General features: G+C 58.7%; 4 protein-coding genes across 4 annotated transcripts; all 4 read left to right on the top strand.

Annotated features, from left to right (window-relative positions):
* Positions 1-763: 763 nt before the first annotated feature.
* On the top strand, positions 764-1,014 carry B0H18DRAFT_1030746 (uncharacterized protein; the record flags this gene model as incomplete). The annotated part of the gene is made up of 1 exon (XM_048030044.1): positions 764-1,014. A coding segment is annotated over one exon (251 nt), but the record flags the coding sequence as incomplete, so codon positions are not given.
* A 5,355-nt stretch (positions 1,015-6,369) lies between these two features.
* Positions 6,370-8,904, top strand: B0H18DRAFT_1122971 (uncharacterized protein; the record flags this gene model as incomplete). The annotated part of the gene is made up of 6 exons (XM_048034614.1): positions 6,370-6,503; positions 7,836-7,932; positions 7,999-8,056; positions 8,116-8,159; positions 8,251-8,315; positions 8,373-8,904. 6 exons carry the CDS (start codon positions 6,370-6,372, stop codon positions 8,902-8,904), a joined length of 930 nt encoding a protein of 309 aa, XP_047889037.1.
* A 2,546-nt stretch (positions 8,905-11,450) lies between these two features.
* On the top strand, positions 11,451-11,701 carry B0H18DRAFT_1030765 (uncharacterized protein; the record flags this gene model as incomplete). The annotated part of the gene is made up of 1 exon (XM_048030045.1): positions 11,451-11,701. A coding segment is annotated over one exon (251 nt), but the record flags the coding sequence as incomplete, so codon positions are not given.
* Positions 11,702-13,342: 1,641 nt separating this feature from the next.
* On the top strand, positions 13,343-13,759 carry B0H18DRAFT_1030768 (uncharacterized protein; the record flags this gene model as incomplete). Its single annotated transcript, XM_048030046.1, has 1 exon — positions 13,343-13,759. A coding segment is annotated over exon 1 (171 nt), but the record flags the coding sequence as incomplete, so codon positions are not given.
* Between the last annotated feature and the right edge of the window lie 277 nt (positions 13,760-14,036).

Consider the following 14,036-nt stretch of genomic DNA (forward strand, 5'->3'; position numbering starts at 1 on the left):
GGGATTTGAAAGGCGCGTACCTGGCTGATGGCTCTCGTCTGCCGCGTTATCAACTTGTAGATCGCGCGAACGGGCACGTCACGGTGTTGCGCAGAGGGATGCGGCGACTGAGCACACATCGCAGAGGGTGAGCACGTACCGTGTCCGCGGCCGTCGACTGAGAGCAGCGTTCGTTTTGCCACCGAGTGTCCCTGCGGGGAGGCGGACGTATGCTCGTACATAAAGAAAGAGAGACGGACGTTCGAAAGAAGGCAAATTTTTTCGACCCTCCAGCCAATCAGCATGCGAGGAGGGACGGAGTGACGCGTCCTCCGCGCACGATCGGCCAATCAGAGCGGCGATCGAGCGCCCGTTCGAAATCGCGACTTGCTTCCGATGTTGTCGACGCGGCTTCTACACGCACTCGCACAGGGTTGACGCGTGTTCCATGTGCGTCATGCGGGGCCTGGACCACCGTCTCACTTTTTGACAGCGCAACCTGGCCATCCTCACTCCAGCGCTGGCGTCGCGCAGGGCACCGACCCAGTGCTCTTCGTCGACGTCGCTCAACGGCCGAGCGATCCCCCTCAATTCGCCTACTTCTCTACGCGCGCGACGCCGGTACGTCTTACTCTCAGTGTGCAGGGATGGATGGCGAGCTCATCATGTGTCCGCGCTGTGTACGCTGGTCGCGCATTCTACTTTCATGGCATGTCTTCTATCACCATTCGAAACATAACTGAAGCTCAGGTGATGGGAAACCCGCTCTCTGACAGTCAGCGACCTGCGGTTGACTGGTCGGCGGAGGCTGACAGTCACCGCGACCCTCGTTATAAGTACCTTCGCACCGTCTCCCTCCTCTACCTCACAGCCTATATTCTTCGTTCGCCTCGTCGCCCCCCTACACTCGTTTTTCATACACAGGATGCCGCCCAAGACGCCCTCACTCTCGGTGCACATCTCCTACCGACTCGACGGCAGCAAGGTCGCCTACATGCGCAGCCGCGAGCACGACGTCTGCGAGTACTACCCTGAATTTCTCGAACGCGACCTTCTGTACCTCCAGCTCCCCTCAAAGTGGATGTACGACACGACGCTGCAGAGCCTGCCCAAGGGGAAGATCCAGTGCAGGTGGTTCGCGGGCATCGTGGACGACGACTCGGAGGTGCGTTATGCTTTCTCGAAGTCCTTCTCTCACTGAAGCGTGTCCCCCAGTCTGGACTGCTCGAACAGATCGCCGGGCAGGTCGAGTTTCTCAACAACCCGGGTGCAGCTCAGCTGCTCAAACGCCTCGAGATGTGAGTGCCGTGCTGCTATTCCCAACATGAGAAACACTGACCCAGCGCGTTCGATTGGCAGTTCCAAGATCGAGCTCGCGCAGCCGTGAGTGGTCTTATCCTCATGCTTCTCCGTACGAATTCGTTCTTCACGCCTACCGAACGGCTCATCCATCCACCGATTCAGTGGCCCGCCATCCCTGCTGGATCGTGCCGGGTTCCACCCGCATGCATGCATGTATGCGGCCGTGTCCTTCGCCCGGTCTGGCACCAGGCATCGGGCAGGGCTCTGTCTCGCTATGGCGCTGCCCCCAAAGACCGTCACCATCCCGTTCCGAGTCCTATCCGAGTTGAACACCTGCTCACCAACTCGCCCCACGTAGGACCCCAGCCACGCAAAGCCCCGTCGTCCAACCGTCCGACGTACCACATCAGCCACGTTCCGATCCTCAGACCAGCGCGCCAGTAGCTGCAGAAACCGCCACACGGGCGGAACAGGAGACGCATGCCGGGGACGACGGCCAGCGCGCGCCCGCAGCGCCTACCGACCCGAAGGTCGCCGAGCTCGAGGACCTCCTCGCACAACACAAGGCCTGCTACGCCAAGCACACCGCGGAGAACACCGGTGAGTGCGAGTGAGCGCGTCTGCATTCCGAGCACGATGCTCACCCGGACTCGTATTATCCGCGCCCTCCGATACCCGCGAACGTTGCCGTCGACGCAGAACTGAACGATGCGTGTCGGCGTCTGGAGGAGGAGGAACGGCGGGCACGCGAGGAGAGGGCGCGTAAACGTGAGTGGCCAATCGTGCGATGTCGGTGACCACTCATGCGGTGTCCGTGCAGGCTTGCGTGGCGGGGCAGGCGGGGCCCGTGGTGGAGGTCGTGGAAGCGGAAGGGATGTGCGGCAGAGGGTGCTGTGATGCGCGGGAGGAGAGGGGTCCGAGCTCGGGGTCGTGAAGTGGGCGGATCCGCGTCGCGTCGAGTCTTGAATCGGAGGTCTGTACCTGCGTTGGTTCGAGTTCGTCGTGTGAGTTGCACGGTCTCGTCGACGCAACCGCCAGTGTCTGCGTATGATCCTACAGTCAGACGCGAGATTCCCAACGGGGTCGGGCAAGCTTGGGCCGCCGGGTCTGGGTCATTGTTCTGTTTCGCGCATTTCGATGTTGTATCGTATTCTACATATCAATAGGCAGATGTGTTAGACGATGCAGTCGCAAGCAGTAATGTACAGGTCCCTGACAACCACTCGACGCGAGTGAACATCGGCTTCGCAGACCTATCGAGGCGTGCCACAGCGTACTCCGTTGAACCTCTGAAGCGACTGCGGAATTCTTCATCCCACGATTGTGAGCTTCAAGCGAATTCAAGATCGGCGGGGGCAGACTCACGCATCGTGTTCCTGGGGAGTGACGTCCACCAGCTGCTGAAACAAGACACGACACTTCTCGAGCAAGGCTACCAATCGCACATGAGCAATTGCTCTCTCAAGGAGCGCGCGCGGAACTCATTGGCACCGCTTTCCCTCGGTTCAGTCGATAGCAACTCACGCTACAGCGCCGCCATCGCCTTGTCGCGACCTTTGAGGTTGTGAGCAACCGACACGTAGCAGATGTTTCAATATGACTAACCTCCGATAATCCTGTGCGTCTCTCGGTCTACATGTCGCACCTTTCTCCAGAGTTCTCGCCTATACTCGCGGTCCTTGTCCGCCAGCTGCGTCCGAATCTCCTCGACTCGCTACGCCAGTCTTGTGCGGCCCATGAGATGCGCCAGACTGAGACCCAAAGGCTGTAGACTGATACGTGCCCGTGCCGTCCAACGCTCCCACGAGCAGTGTGTCGAGACCCGAGATCCTGGCCGCGGTCGTACATGCTGCCGACCGAGCTTGAGAAGACTCACCAGGATGACCCGAGGCGTTGCCAGGTCACGGTGTCAATATCCGAGACAGCAGAGGGGTCGGACCGGGCGACTCCACGGAGAGCCTGGTGCTGATTCCAATGCTGTTGCGCAGTATGCTGCCGTTCTCCTCGCCCAGATTGTCGGGGCCGACGGACGAGCACCATGACCAGGCGCGAGGGCTTGCCCGACAGTTGTTGTCGGCGCGATCTGGTCTCCCGCAGCTAAGCAAGTGTTGTCGTGTCCAGAAGAGCCGGTCGCCAGCACGAACTGCTGAGTATGCGGTCGCCTGCGAGAGTGAGCAACAGCGACGTGGGCATTGTTCCGGCAACACCGTCGTCAGACCGCTTCAGGGGATTGCGTCAGACAGCATGGCGTGTACTAAGCTGCTGTCGCAGGGGCCTCGACGGTCGTTCACCGTAGTGCCATGTTTCGTGACCAGAAACGACCTCTGTACGCGACCACGTGCCTTCGTCGGAGGATGTGCGACGCACCACGGTGGCTGCCTCCGCTGAGTCCGCTCGTGTTGACCATTGCATCTCACATGCTAGCTGGTTCGTTGTCCACGTTTACCGCCTTCCTTTACAGCTGTTTGCCCGTCTTATCTCTTGCTCTTCATGCCTTGCTCATTCTCTACCTCTGCCGTCTCCGCTTGGCGACGTTGCCGCCACGTCGTGACCCACGACCACTTACTTGGCTACCAGTCGATCAGCTGCTACGCTTACACCATCCTGACTCTCGTTGGGAGCACCCTTGACTCGCCTGTTCTCTGCAACTCCGACGCACAGGGCTTTCGCACGCTGAGCTGGATCAGAAGCTGGCCAATGGGGTCGGGGTGTCGGTGAGTCCACTAGGCTACACCCTCCTGGACAGCGCCAACTTGAAGCTGACGGTTGCGTGAGAGTAGCTCTGGCGACTCCATCCCCGAGTGAGCGGTCGATTGCGACAGACGCCTGCTCAGCCGCGCCGCCGTTCATCACGCAGAAGACGACCTTCAGGACACGCAACGAGGAGCCATGACGATGTCAGGCACAACAGGCGCGGGGAACAGGTGAATGCGAGTGGCAGAGGAGCAGCGGCAAGGCACGTACGTCGTGTACTGATCTCGTACCGGTCTTGTTTGCCGATAACCGCCACATGTTCACTGCCAGCGGCGCTCTGCGTTGCATACGAGAAGGCCGTCTACGCGAGGCCGCAAACACAGGTCCAGTACCTGCCTCTCGCTAGTCGCGCTTTTTCGGCGCGAACAGCTGCACACTGCGTCAGGGGCATGTCAGGTGGAAGAGTTCACGAAACGTACACAGTAAGCATGGTCAGCGTAGTCCGGACCGATGTGTACTCACGCACAGGTTCGCTTTTCGTGGTCTATCACGTCGAATGTACGGGCGACATGTTTGTCGGGGCGAGGAGACCTGTTCGGCGCGACGTGAGTGGCGGCCGGGGTCGAAACGCACACAGGAAAGCGAGACGCTACGCACGTACCAACGGAAGGGTCGGGACAACACCCGCGACACTGTTTGATGGACGAGAACCACGCAAGAACATCCCAGGAATGGTAGCCGCCGTGCGTCGCCTGCACAGTCATCAAGGGGACGGATACGAGTCAGCCATGCACACAAAGACGTAGAGGACACCAAGAACATGCCACTTCACGAAACACGTGAGATGGGCCGGGACGAGACGAGAGGATCGAATGCATGAATCACGCGTATGCGCGGAGACAAAGGGCTGAGAAGGCTGGAGGCGGAACAGGTCATTAGAGTGTGTGTACATAGCACTACGCACTTACAGACAACGAGTAACGAGGCACTGAAATCCACTGCTGCCGGCACCGGACGCCACACTGCCGGTGTACTGATTAACACACTGCACCTTGTGACTTGCACCGACAGCCTGCTGCGAGCACCCGTATGTATTTCGGTATAAGTGAAGCCGCAGCGGATGTGCTGTCGATGTAATCAGCAAATGAGGGTATTGCGACCCACTAATCTGGATATTGGACGTGCGTACCAGTCACATAGTGTCCACAGCGGTGAACCACATGGCAGAATGACGAAGACGGTTCATTTGTCCATTCACGCCGGCGAGCGACTTCGAGACTGGATCTGCGTTTTTAGTCAGAATACGACGCGCGGCATCGCAGATGGTTCGACAGGGACTCAGTCAGAACCGGGCCACTCAGCCTGCCCAAACCAATCCTATCAACGGAACTTCTCGCAGATGTCCGCTGTCGAACGTGCCGTGGCAACGACTACAAAATGCACTCAGATGACTCAAAGCGGAACCGTTGTGTGCGGGTATTGCGTTCTGGACCGGCCCTTGTAGTTCGCAACCAAATTTGCCGAACACAGCGTGAGTCGACTCTGGCGCACGAGCCAAACTTATCAGCATGTGGAAAAGAGATGATGCGCATACCGAGTGCGTTATGAACGTCGCATAGTACACTGGAAAGACGTGGCATAAGTCAACACATCACGGTGAGAAGGATCGGTGCCGCACCTTCGATCGTGTCAGACTCCCTCGTCGCGACGTCCCCGCCTCCGACAAGCAGCGCAGACACGATCATCCGTCTTCCCGGATCCATGGAGACAGGAGGCAACGTCCGGTCATCACTCCGGTGCTAGATTCAAAATTCCGGTATCACGCCGGGACACCGCACCGGGACGACCCTGTCGGAGACAATGGTCGACCTAAGCTCCAGCGCACCAGGCGAGCGATGAATGAGAGACTTACCCATAAAATATCATACATGGCATAATGCTTGCACAGGATTGGGTTCTCGAGCTGGTTCAAGTCGGCGGCATAGCTAGATCGGTGTAGTACTAGTCAGGATAATGCGAGTGCGGTGAAATTGAATGCCTCACCTGTTGTGGTCCCAGCTTGGTCACGGTTTCATGATTCGACGTTGAAGTCGTAGCCAGAGTGATACAATGAACTTACCAGTGGCGCAGCCAGTGTGTGAGGCTGGGCACCGTGTTCCGCGCATAAACATCGCTTGGTTCACTTAGCATCGGAGAGGTGAAGTAACCGAGCTGGCGAAAGGCAAAAGACGGAGTGTGATGGCATGTAAGCGGAGTAAGTGCGGGAAATGGATGGTACAAAGGTGGAGGGCAGAAAGAGGATAGATAGCACTGGGCGAGCAAGGCCGGCTTTTATAGCTCGTACCTTCCGCGGAGTGGTCCGTGCGTCGTCAGCATGCCACGGAAGATCGTACCATGTCTCGGAACCATCCAGAAGCGGTCTCCGGTACCCGATGCCCGCCGTTCCCTGACGTCGCTTGCAAACTCCGGGCTAATGCGACTGTTATTCTCTCCTCCCTAGCGAGTTTCCAACCGTCGGAAGGCAACACGTACGTTCCAATTGATGCATCGCATATGAGCGTTCTGATAGGCGCCGTCCGGAGGTTTCACGCAAGCGAGACTACGTTGCGACGTGAGCATATTGCTCGTACTCGGGTTGCCTTTGAATGTAAGCTGAGTGGTCTTGTCCTGTGCGAGTGAGCGGGCCGCATCACCTGCGATGTTTGTACTCACAGTCACAGTTATAGAAATACAGGGTCGACCGTTGAGGGTAGTCGAGTACGAGAGGCAGGTACCGCCGCAGGAGGAGCAACGGATGATCGCGCGCAGAGGAAAGAGAATAGGCGCGCGAGAAAAGCGGTTGAGAGCCTCGTGTTCTGAGATCGGCTGGGGCGATCTCACGCTCTTCCGGATTGCACGCCTCCTCTCTGGCGCACTCCGCCCAGGCTCCTCCCCACCATACTGGACGTGCACTGACCGCCTGTTCCATACAGACATTTTTGAATGTTGCCCTCGCAGATATCACCCATATCTGCACTTGTATTTGAGACATGTAGTTGGTCACAGTAGTACTTATCATTGCAAGACTTGCTCTTTTCGGACCAAGGAGCAGTGGCAATGAGCCTTTGCTCACACTGTGAGGTACGCGCATCACAGGCCTGCCGAATGGAACAGTGACGTAGTATTCTGACTGCATTCCATTTCAAGGTAAAGCCGGTGTACGATCACGGAGAGCTTGGCCCGCCGAAGGGACAAGCGCGCTCGGCACCCGAGGGCTTCGGAGGACCGCATTCGTGCGACATTTATTCTGCACGCAGACTATTGCTTACCCTGCATGTAAATACAGTAGCTAGAGGAAGAAACATCACTTGAGAAATGCAGCCTAGGACATGATCTGCTCGAGGGTACCAGCCAATACTGGACAATTCAGGATTGGCTGACAGCCTTGGGCAGACAATGTCCTTGCCATCGGAAGCCGGTGCCGGGGATTATCCCCGGTTGCCAAGCGGTAATTCAATTGATGAGGTCATTGTTCTGGAGCGGTGTTGCCTGTTCGAGTCTGATGGATTCAGAGATTTGATCGGCTCATCAATATTTCCTTTTTTGTAACAGACAACAGCTTGAGGACATGAGTTATTGAGAGATTAGAAATGGTTCCTAAGCCCTAGACAGTACAAACATTTCTTTCATTGTGAGACCTAAGAGTGAGGATACAGCACAGTGCTGAGCTTGAGTGAGAAATTGTACCATACAGGGCCTGAAACACTCAGTGGCCGCTTAGCCACCATCAGCCACCCATGGCCGAAGGCTCGAAGCGGTCTTGACCGGCAGAGCCTAATTTGGGTGAACAATGGGAGGCCGGACTCAGCCCGAGGCCGAAGGAAGCCCGCGGAGTTCAGCGACGAACTCCAGTCTCCAGTATATATACATGAGCAGGCCCACCCTCCTCTCACGGAGCAGAAGCTATGCCAGGCCATGGTAAGTACCATAGCCAATCTGCTCTGTTGCTTACACTAACCATTCCATATGTTCGACGTCTCACAGATTGTTACTAACAGACGAGCTGCCCCATGCTCGAAGCTGGACAGCACGCAGATGCACAGTAAGTCAGTTCGCAACTCATACAGCAGGTCCTCGTACTGACTGTGTCCCAGCTCACAGGTGGTATTGCACTCGCCGAGACAGACACGCAGGCAACGGGTAATGTAGGCTCGCCGAGACGAGGACCAGTGACCAGGTGAGGTTTCCCGGCCGCCCTCGCCCTCGAGCCACACTCACGAACACGCTGGTTCACAGGCAATCACTCGGAGCACGCGCACGATATACTATGTCTCATTAGATAACAGCGAGCGAGGCTCACGGTACGTTGCTCATCGAGCCTTCATCACTGATCCAGTACTCACCCCTTGTCCCGACAGCACAGCTCTCCGACGAACAAGGCTACACGGCACACGACCCACCACAGACGACCTATCCCAGACTGGACAAACGGCGCAGAGGCTTGTCGTCCGCCAGGTGTATTGGCGAACTCCGTCCTGGTCTCAAGTCTCCACCATCGACAGCCGTCGTATGCGTGTGTCCGGTCTGCAAGCGTACTGCATGCTGCTCCCAGAAGCCCCACATGGCATCCGCGCACCGGCCCAAGCAAACGGTCCCCATCCCTCTACGAGACAGAGCCGCAAGAGACCGTATCTAGTACGCTCGTGCCCGTCATGTTGGTCCCTCCCGCCCAAACTTCCTCTGCATACCCCTCACGAACGACACGTCCATCGCGCACTCCTCGGGTTCATTCACGTCGGCTCGGTGACGTTGCTCGCTCGCAATGTACGGCAACGGCTGGTCACGCACGAGGAAGGCGATGTCTGCTGTCGTCCGCCGGACGTCTCGTTGCGTACCTCGATTGATGCCGAGAAGGAAACCACTCGGTCAACGTACCTCGTCTGCGCGTGAGGGGCTTGGCCTCGACACGCACACCGCCGCTCCTACGTGGATCCCACTGATATCTGTTGGGGCTGCTCTGTTCCCCCCAGTACCTTCTTGTACTACACCGTCGCCATCCGCCGTCCGGACCGTCACAACGTATCGTCGTCCGGTGAGCTGAATGTGGTGTGTCCCAGCTTGTGCTGCATCGACGGGCATGGCACAGATCCTTTGCGGATCTCCTGCACGAGGCCACCGTCTTGGGGCGCGCCCCCGCATCTCCATGGAATCCTCTGGGACGACTCGCAGTCCAACCTTTGAACACACGACATATCGTTGTCCGGCGAATCGGACCCTGCGCGCCCCTGTTCACCGGGTCCCTTGTCGATGTCTCCAAGTCCGCCTCTCGCCCACGTCGAGGCGGGCAACGGTGCGGGTTCGTACGAGGGTCTGGTTCGGGTGCTGTCCGGTTGTACAGCACGCGATCTCCACCGGACACCCTTGTCACTACCGCAAATGAGCATGGTCAGTGGACCTACCTCGATTGAATCAACGTTGCACGATGACGTGAACACGTCGCCACTCAGTCTCCCCTCTCACACCGTCTTCGCCCGTCCTCGTTTGCACCCACCGAACATCGTTGACACGACGTATGGGCGTCTGGCAAATTTGGCGGTCCTCGCGCGTGCACCGTACCTCGACCGGTCATGTCGACTGCACACAACGCGTCTTGCCACGGAAGCTGCTGGCTGACGCGGGGGAACTCGGTGAGCAAGCACGTCGTCACCGATACACCGTCATCTGCGGCCCCGGTCCCTTGGCACCGTATTTCGACCTGCAAAGACACGACACATCGTCGTCCGGCCAACGGACCTCCGACAACTGTCGCGCGTCCACCACCTCGGTCTGCACGATTATATTGAGGCGTCCTCACGCTCCGCCGGTCGTCTTGAGCGGGCCCGGTTCGACGAAGACACGAGGTATCGAATTCCGGCGAGCGGGATCGTGTGAGCGGGGTGGGCTCTCGCGGGGAGTCGAGGCGAAGGGAGCTCGAGGTAAGCGTTCAGCCGCTAGTGGTAACCCGTAGCTGACGGTGAGCAGGGCACTGGCAGTGGAGAGGGTACTGCCGAGGGACCACTGTCCAGGTGAGTAGAGTGTGCTATGCTCTGCGCGCTACGGTTACTCACGTAGGTTCGCCAACAGGTGCGTATCTGACATCCAACCACGTGCGAATACCACCGAGGGACGCGAGGGAGGGAGGGAGCCTGTTCGCGATGTGGAGTACAGCTGAGTGGCTGACGAGGAATCGTCTGCCGCGTTATCAATTAGCTGGTCGCCCTCGCGGATGATGCGTACCACGGCGTACGTCACTGGACGAGACCATCGGGACAGCGGGAGGGTCGTAGATTCGGAATCCGGAGATGGATAGCGGGGAGCACGGCATGCCATGGACGTGACGAGATGAGTCAATGCATCTGGGAATGAAGGATGCATGACTGACGCCGACTCGTCTGCCGCGTTATCAACTAGTAGCCATGGCGGATGCTGTATACGCGATCGGGACGGCGGGAGGTTCGTGGGCAGAGTGAGTTCAGAGATGGACGGCGGATATGCTCTAGAAACAACGAGGTGAGTGTGAGCGTCTACCAACGAAGGATGCGCGACTGACAGAAACTCGCCTGCCGCGTTTTGAACTGGCAGCAAATGCCGAGTATGCAGCCACGGCGAGTGACGGGACGGCGCGGGGATGCTAGGAGGACGGCGCGAGGCGTTGTAGGTGCGACAGGCAGCGCGACGAGGTGAGTCGGTACACGGGATTTGAAAGGCGCGTACCTGGCTGATGGCTCTCGTCTGCCGCGTTATCAACTTGTAGATCGCGCGAACGGGCACGTCACGGTGTTGCGCAGAGGGATGCGGCGACTGAGCACACATCGCAGAGGGTGAGCACGTACCGTGTCCGCGGCCGTCGACTGAGAGCAGCGTTCGTTTTGCCACCGAGTGTCCCTGCGGGGAGGCGGACGTATGCTCGTACATAAAGAAAGAGAGACGGACGTTCGAAAGAAGGCAAATTTTTTCGACCCTCCAGCCAATCAGCATGCGAGGAGGGACGGAGTGACGCGTCCTCCGCGCACGATCGGCCAATCAGAGCGGCGATCGAGCGCCCGTTCGAAATCGCGACTTGCTTCCGATGTTGTCGACGCGGCTTCTACACGCACTCGCACAGGGTTGACGCGTGTTCCATGTGCGTCATGCGGGGCCTGGACCACCGTCTCACTTTTTGACAGCGCAACCTGGCCATCCTCACTCCAGCGCTGGCGTCGCGCAGGGCACCGACCCAGTGCTCTTCGTCGACGTCGCTCAACGGCCGAGCGATCCCCCTCAATTCGCCTACTTCTCTACGCGCGCGACGCCGGTACGTCTTACTCTCAGTGTGCAGGGATGGATGGCGAGCTCATCATGTGTCCGCGCTGTGTACGCTGGTCGCGCATTCTACTTTCATGGCATGTCTTCTATCACCATTCGAAACATAACTGAAGCTCAGGTGATGGGAAACCCGCTCTCTGACAGTCAGCGACCTGCGGTTGACTGGTCGGCGGAGGCTGACAGTCACCGCGACCCTCGTTATAAGTACCTTCGCACCGTCTCCCTCCTCTACCTCACAGCCTATATTCTTCGTTCGCCTCGTCGCCCCCCTACACTCGTTTTTCATACACAGGATGCCGCCCAAGACGCCCTCACTCTCGGTGCACATCTCCTACCGACTCGACGGCAGCAAGGTCGCCTACATGCGCAGCCGCGAGCACGACGTCTGCGAGTACTACCCTGAATTTCTCGAACGCGACCTTCTGTACCTCCAGCTCCCCTCAAAGTGGATGTACGACACGACGCTGCAGAGCCTGCCCAAGGGGAAGATCCAGTGCAGGTGGTTCGCGGGCATCGTGGACGACGACTCGGAGGTGCGTTATGCTTTCTCGAAGTCCTTCTCTCACTGAAGCGTGTCCCCCAGTCTGGACTGCTCGAACAGATCGCCGGGCAGGTCGAGTTTCTCAACAACCCGGGTGCAGCTCAGCTGCTCAAACGCCTCGAGATGTGAGTGCCGTGCTGCTATTCCCAACATGAGAAACACTGACCCAGCGCGTTCGATTGGCAGTTCCAAGATCGAGCTCGCGCAGCCGTGAGTGGTCTTATCCTCATGCTTCTCCGTACGAATTCGTTCTTCACGCCTACCGAACGGCTCATCCATCCACCGATTCAGTGGCCCGCCATCCCTGCTGGATCGTGCCGGGTTCCACCCGCATGCATGCATGTATGCGGCCGTGTCCTTCGCCCGGTCTGGCACCAGGCATCGGGCAGGGCTCTGTCTCGCTATGGCGCTGCCCCCAAAGACCGTCACCATCCCGTTCCGAGTCCTATCCGAGTTGAACACCTGCTCACCAACTCGCCCCACGTAGGACCCCAGCCACGCAAAGCCCCGTCGTCCAACCGTCCGACGTACCACATCAGCCACGTTCCGAGCCTCAGACCAGCGCGCCAGTAGCTGCAGAAACCGCCACACGGGCGGAACAGGAGACGCATGCCGGGGACGACGGCCAGCGCACGCCCGCAGCGCCTACCGACCCGAAGGTCGCCGAGCTCGAGGACCTCCTCGCGCAACACAAGGCCTGCTACGCTAAGCACACCGCGGAGAACACCGGTGAGTGCGAGTGAGCGCGTCTGCATTCCGAGCACGATACTCACCCGGGCTCGTATTATCCGCGCCCTCCGGTACCCGCGCACGTTGCCTCGACGCAGAACTGAACGATGCGTGTCGGCGTCTGGAGGAGGAGGAACGGCGGGCACGCGAGGAGAGGGCGCGTAAACGTGAGTGGCCAATCGTGCGATGTCGGTGACCACTCATGCAGTGTCCGTGCAGGCTTGCGTGGCGGTGCAAGCGGGGCCCGTGGTGGAGGTCGTGGAAGCGGAAGGGATGTGCGGCAGAGGGTGCTGTGATGCGCGGGAGGAGAGGGGTCCGAGCCCGGGGTCGTGCAGTGGGCGGATCCGCTTTGAGTCGTGAATCGGAGCTCTGTACCTGCGTTGGTTTGAGAGACGGAACAGTGCGCACGATGAATGGATGCTGAGTGAAGAGGCTCTTCTCGCTCTCGGTGCGCAAACCGAGTGACAATCTCAGTGCACAGCAGTGATCCATGGTTCAACGTTCAGGTCCCGGGCGTTGTCCACATGTGCCACGGAACACGGGTTCCTGCGCAAGACAGTGCGCGGTCGGAAGGTCGTCCGAAACTGACGAGGCTGTAGGTACAGACCATCCATGCGACGTGCCTTCGAACCCAACCGACTCTGTCCTCAGTTCCCGACGAGGTCGGTCGACGCGGCTCACACAGCCTCGGCTGTGCGAGAAAAACTCGACATTCCGAGCTGGAGAAGCAACTACGTTGCTGCGGCGAACGGGGAGACCATAAACCTATAATGACAATGATAGAAATGTGTTCTGTGTCACAGCCAGTGGTACAAAACAAATGTCGCTGATACATCAATATAGGCTCACAGACGTATCCAATCATCCTACACCGAAGCCAGCTGGGATGGGCTCGCCTTACGGGCGCGCAATGGACGCAGTTACAGAATCCAAATCTCTGACAAGGCGGTCGTACCGCACCTGCAGCTCTGCACGACGTCAGCACCGTCTCGTGCCCATCAACACGAGTGACCTACCTTCATGTACCGTCGTCACGTCCGACAGCGTGCTCTGCAGCTCCCGGATCGCTTCGTTATGCGCTGTGAACGCTGCCCTCAGCATGCGACGACCCAAAGCAGACGAGCGACGACGTACACTGGACCACCTGGTTCAGTCGCTCCTGCTCCTTGGCCCTCACGGAAACCTCCATCACTGCACGCCCAAAGTCAGTGTCTGACGCACAGGCGAAAGCGGTAGCCACTCACGGATGACATCAACCTCCAAGTCACTCTTGTCCTTCTTGCATGCCTCCAGCTGTTCCTGGAGCGAAGCGATCTGCACCGCATTATTGTGGCAGCGGGACACTAGCCTCGTTGTCGCGTCTTGGAGTTCGCGCCCATTCTCGGCAGTCTGAGTGGTCACAGGTACGTTGGATGGGACCGAGTCATCGGAGGCACCAGATACAGAGGCCGTCGTTCCGCTGACTGCC

This window comes from Fomitopsis serialis, assembly GCF_022376445.1.
Source record: "Fomitopsis serialis strain Sig1Antser10 chromosome Unknown B0H18scaffold_87, whole genome shotgun sequence".
Taxonomy (NCBI): Eukaryota; Fungi; Basidiomycota; class Agaricomycetes; order Polyporales; family Fomitopsidaceae; genus Fomitopsis; species Fomitopsis serialis.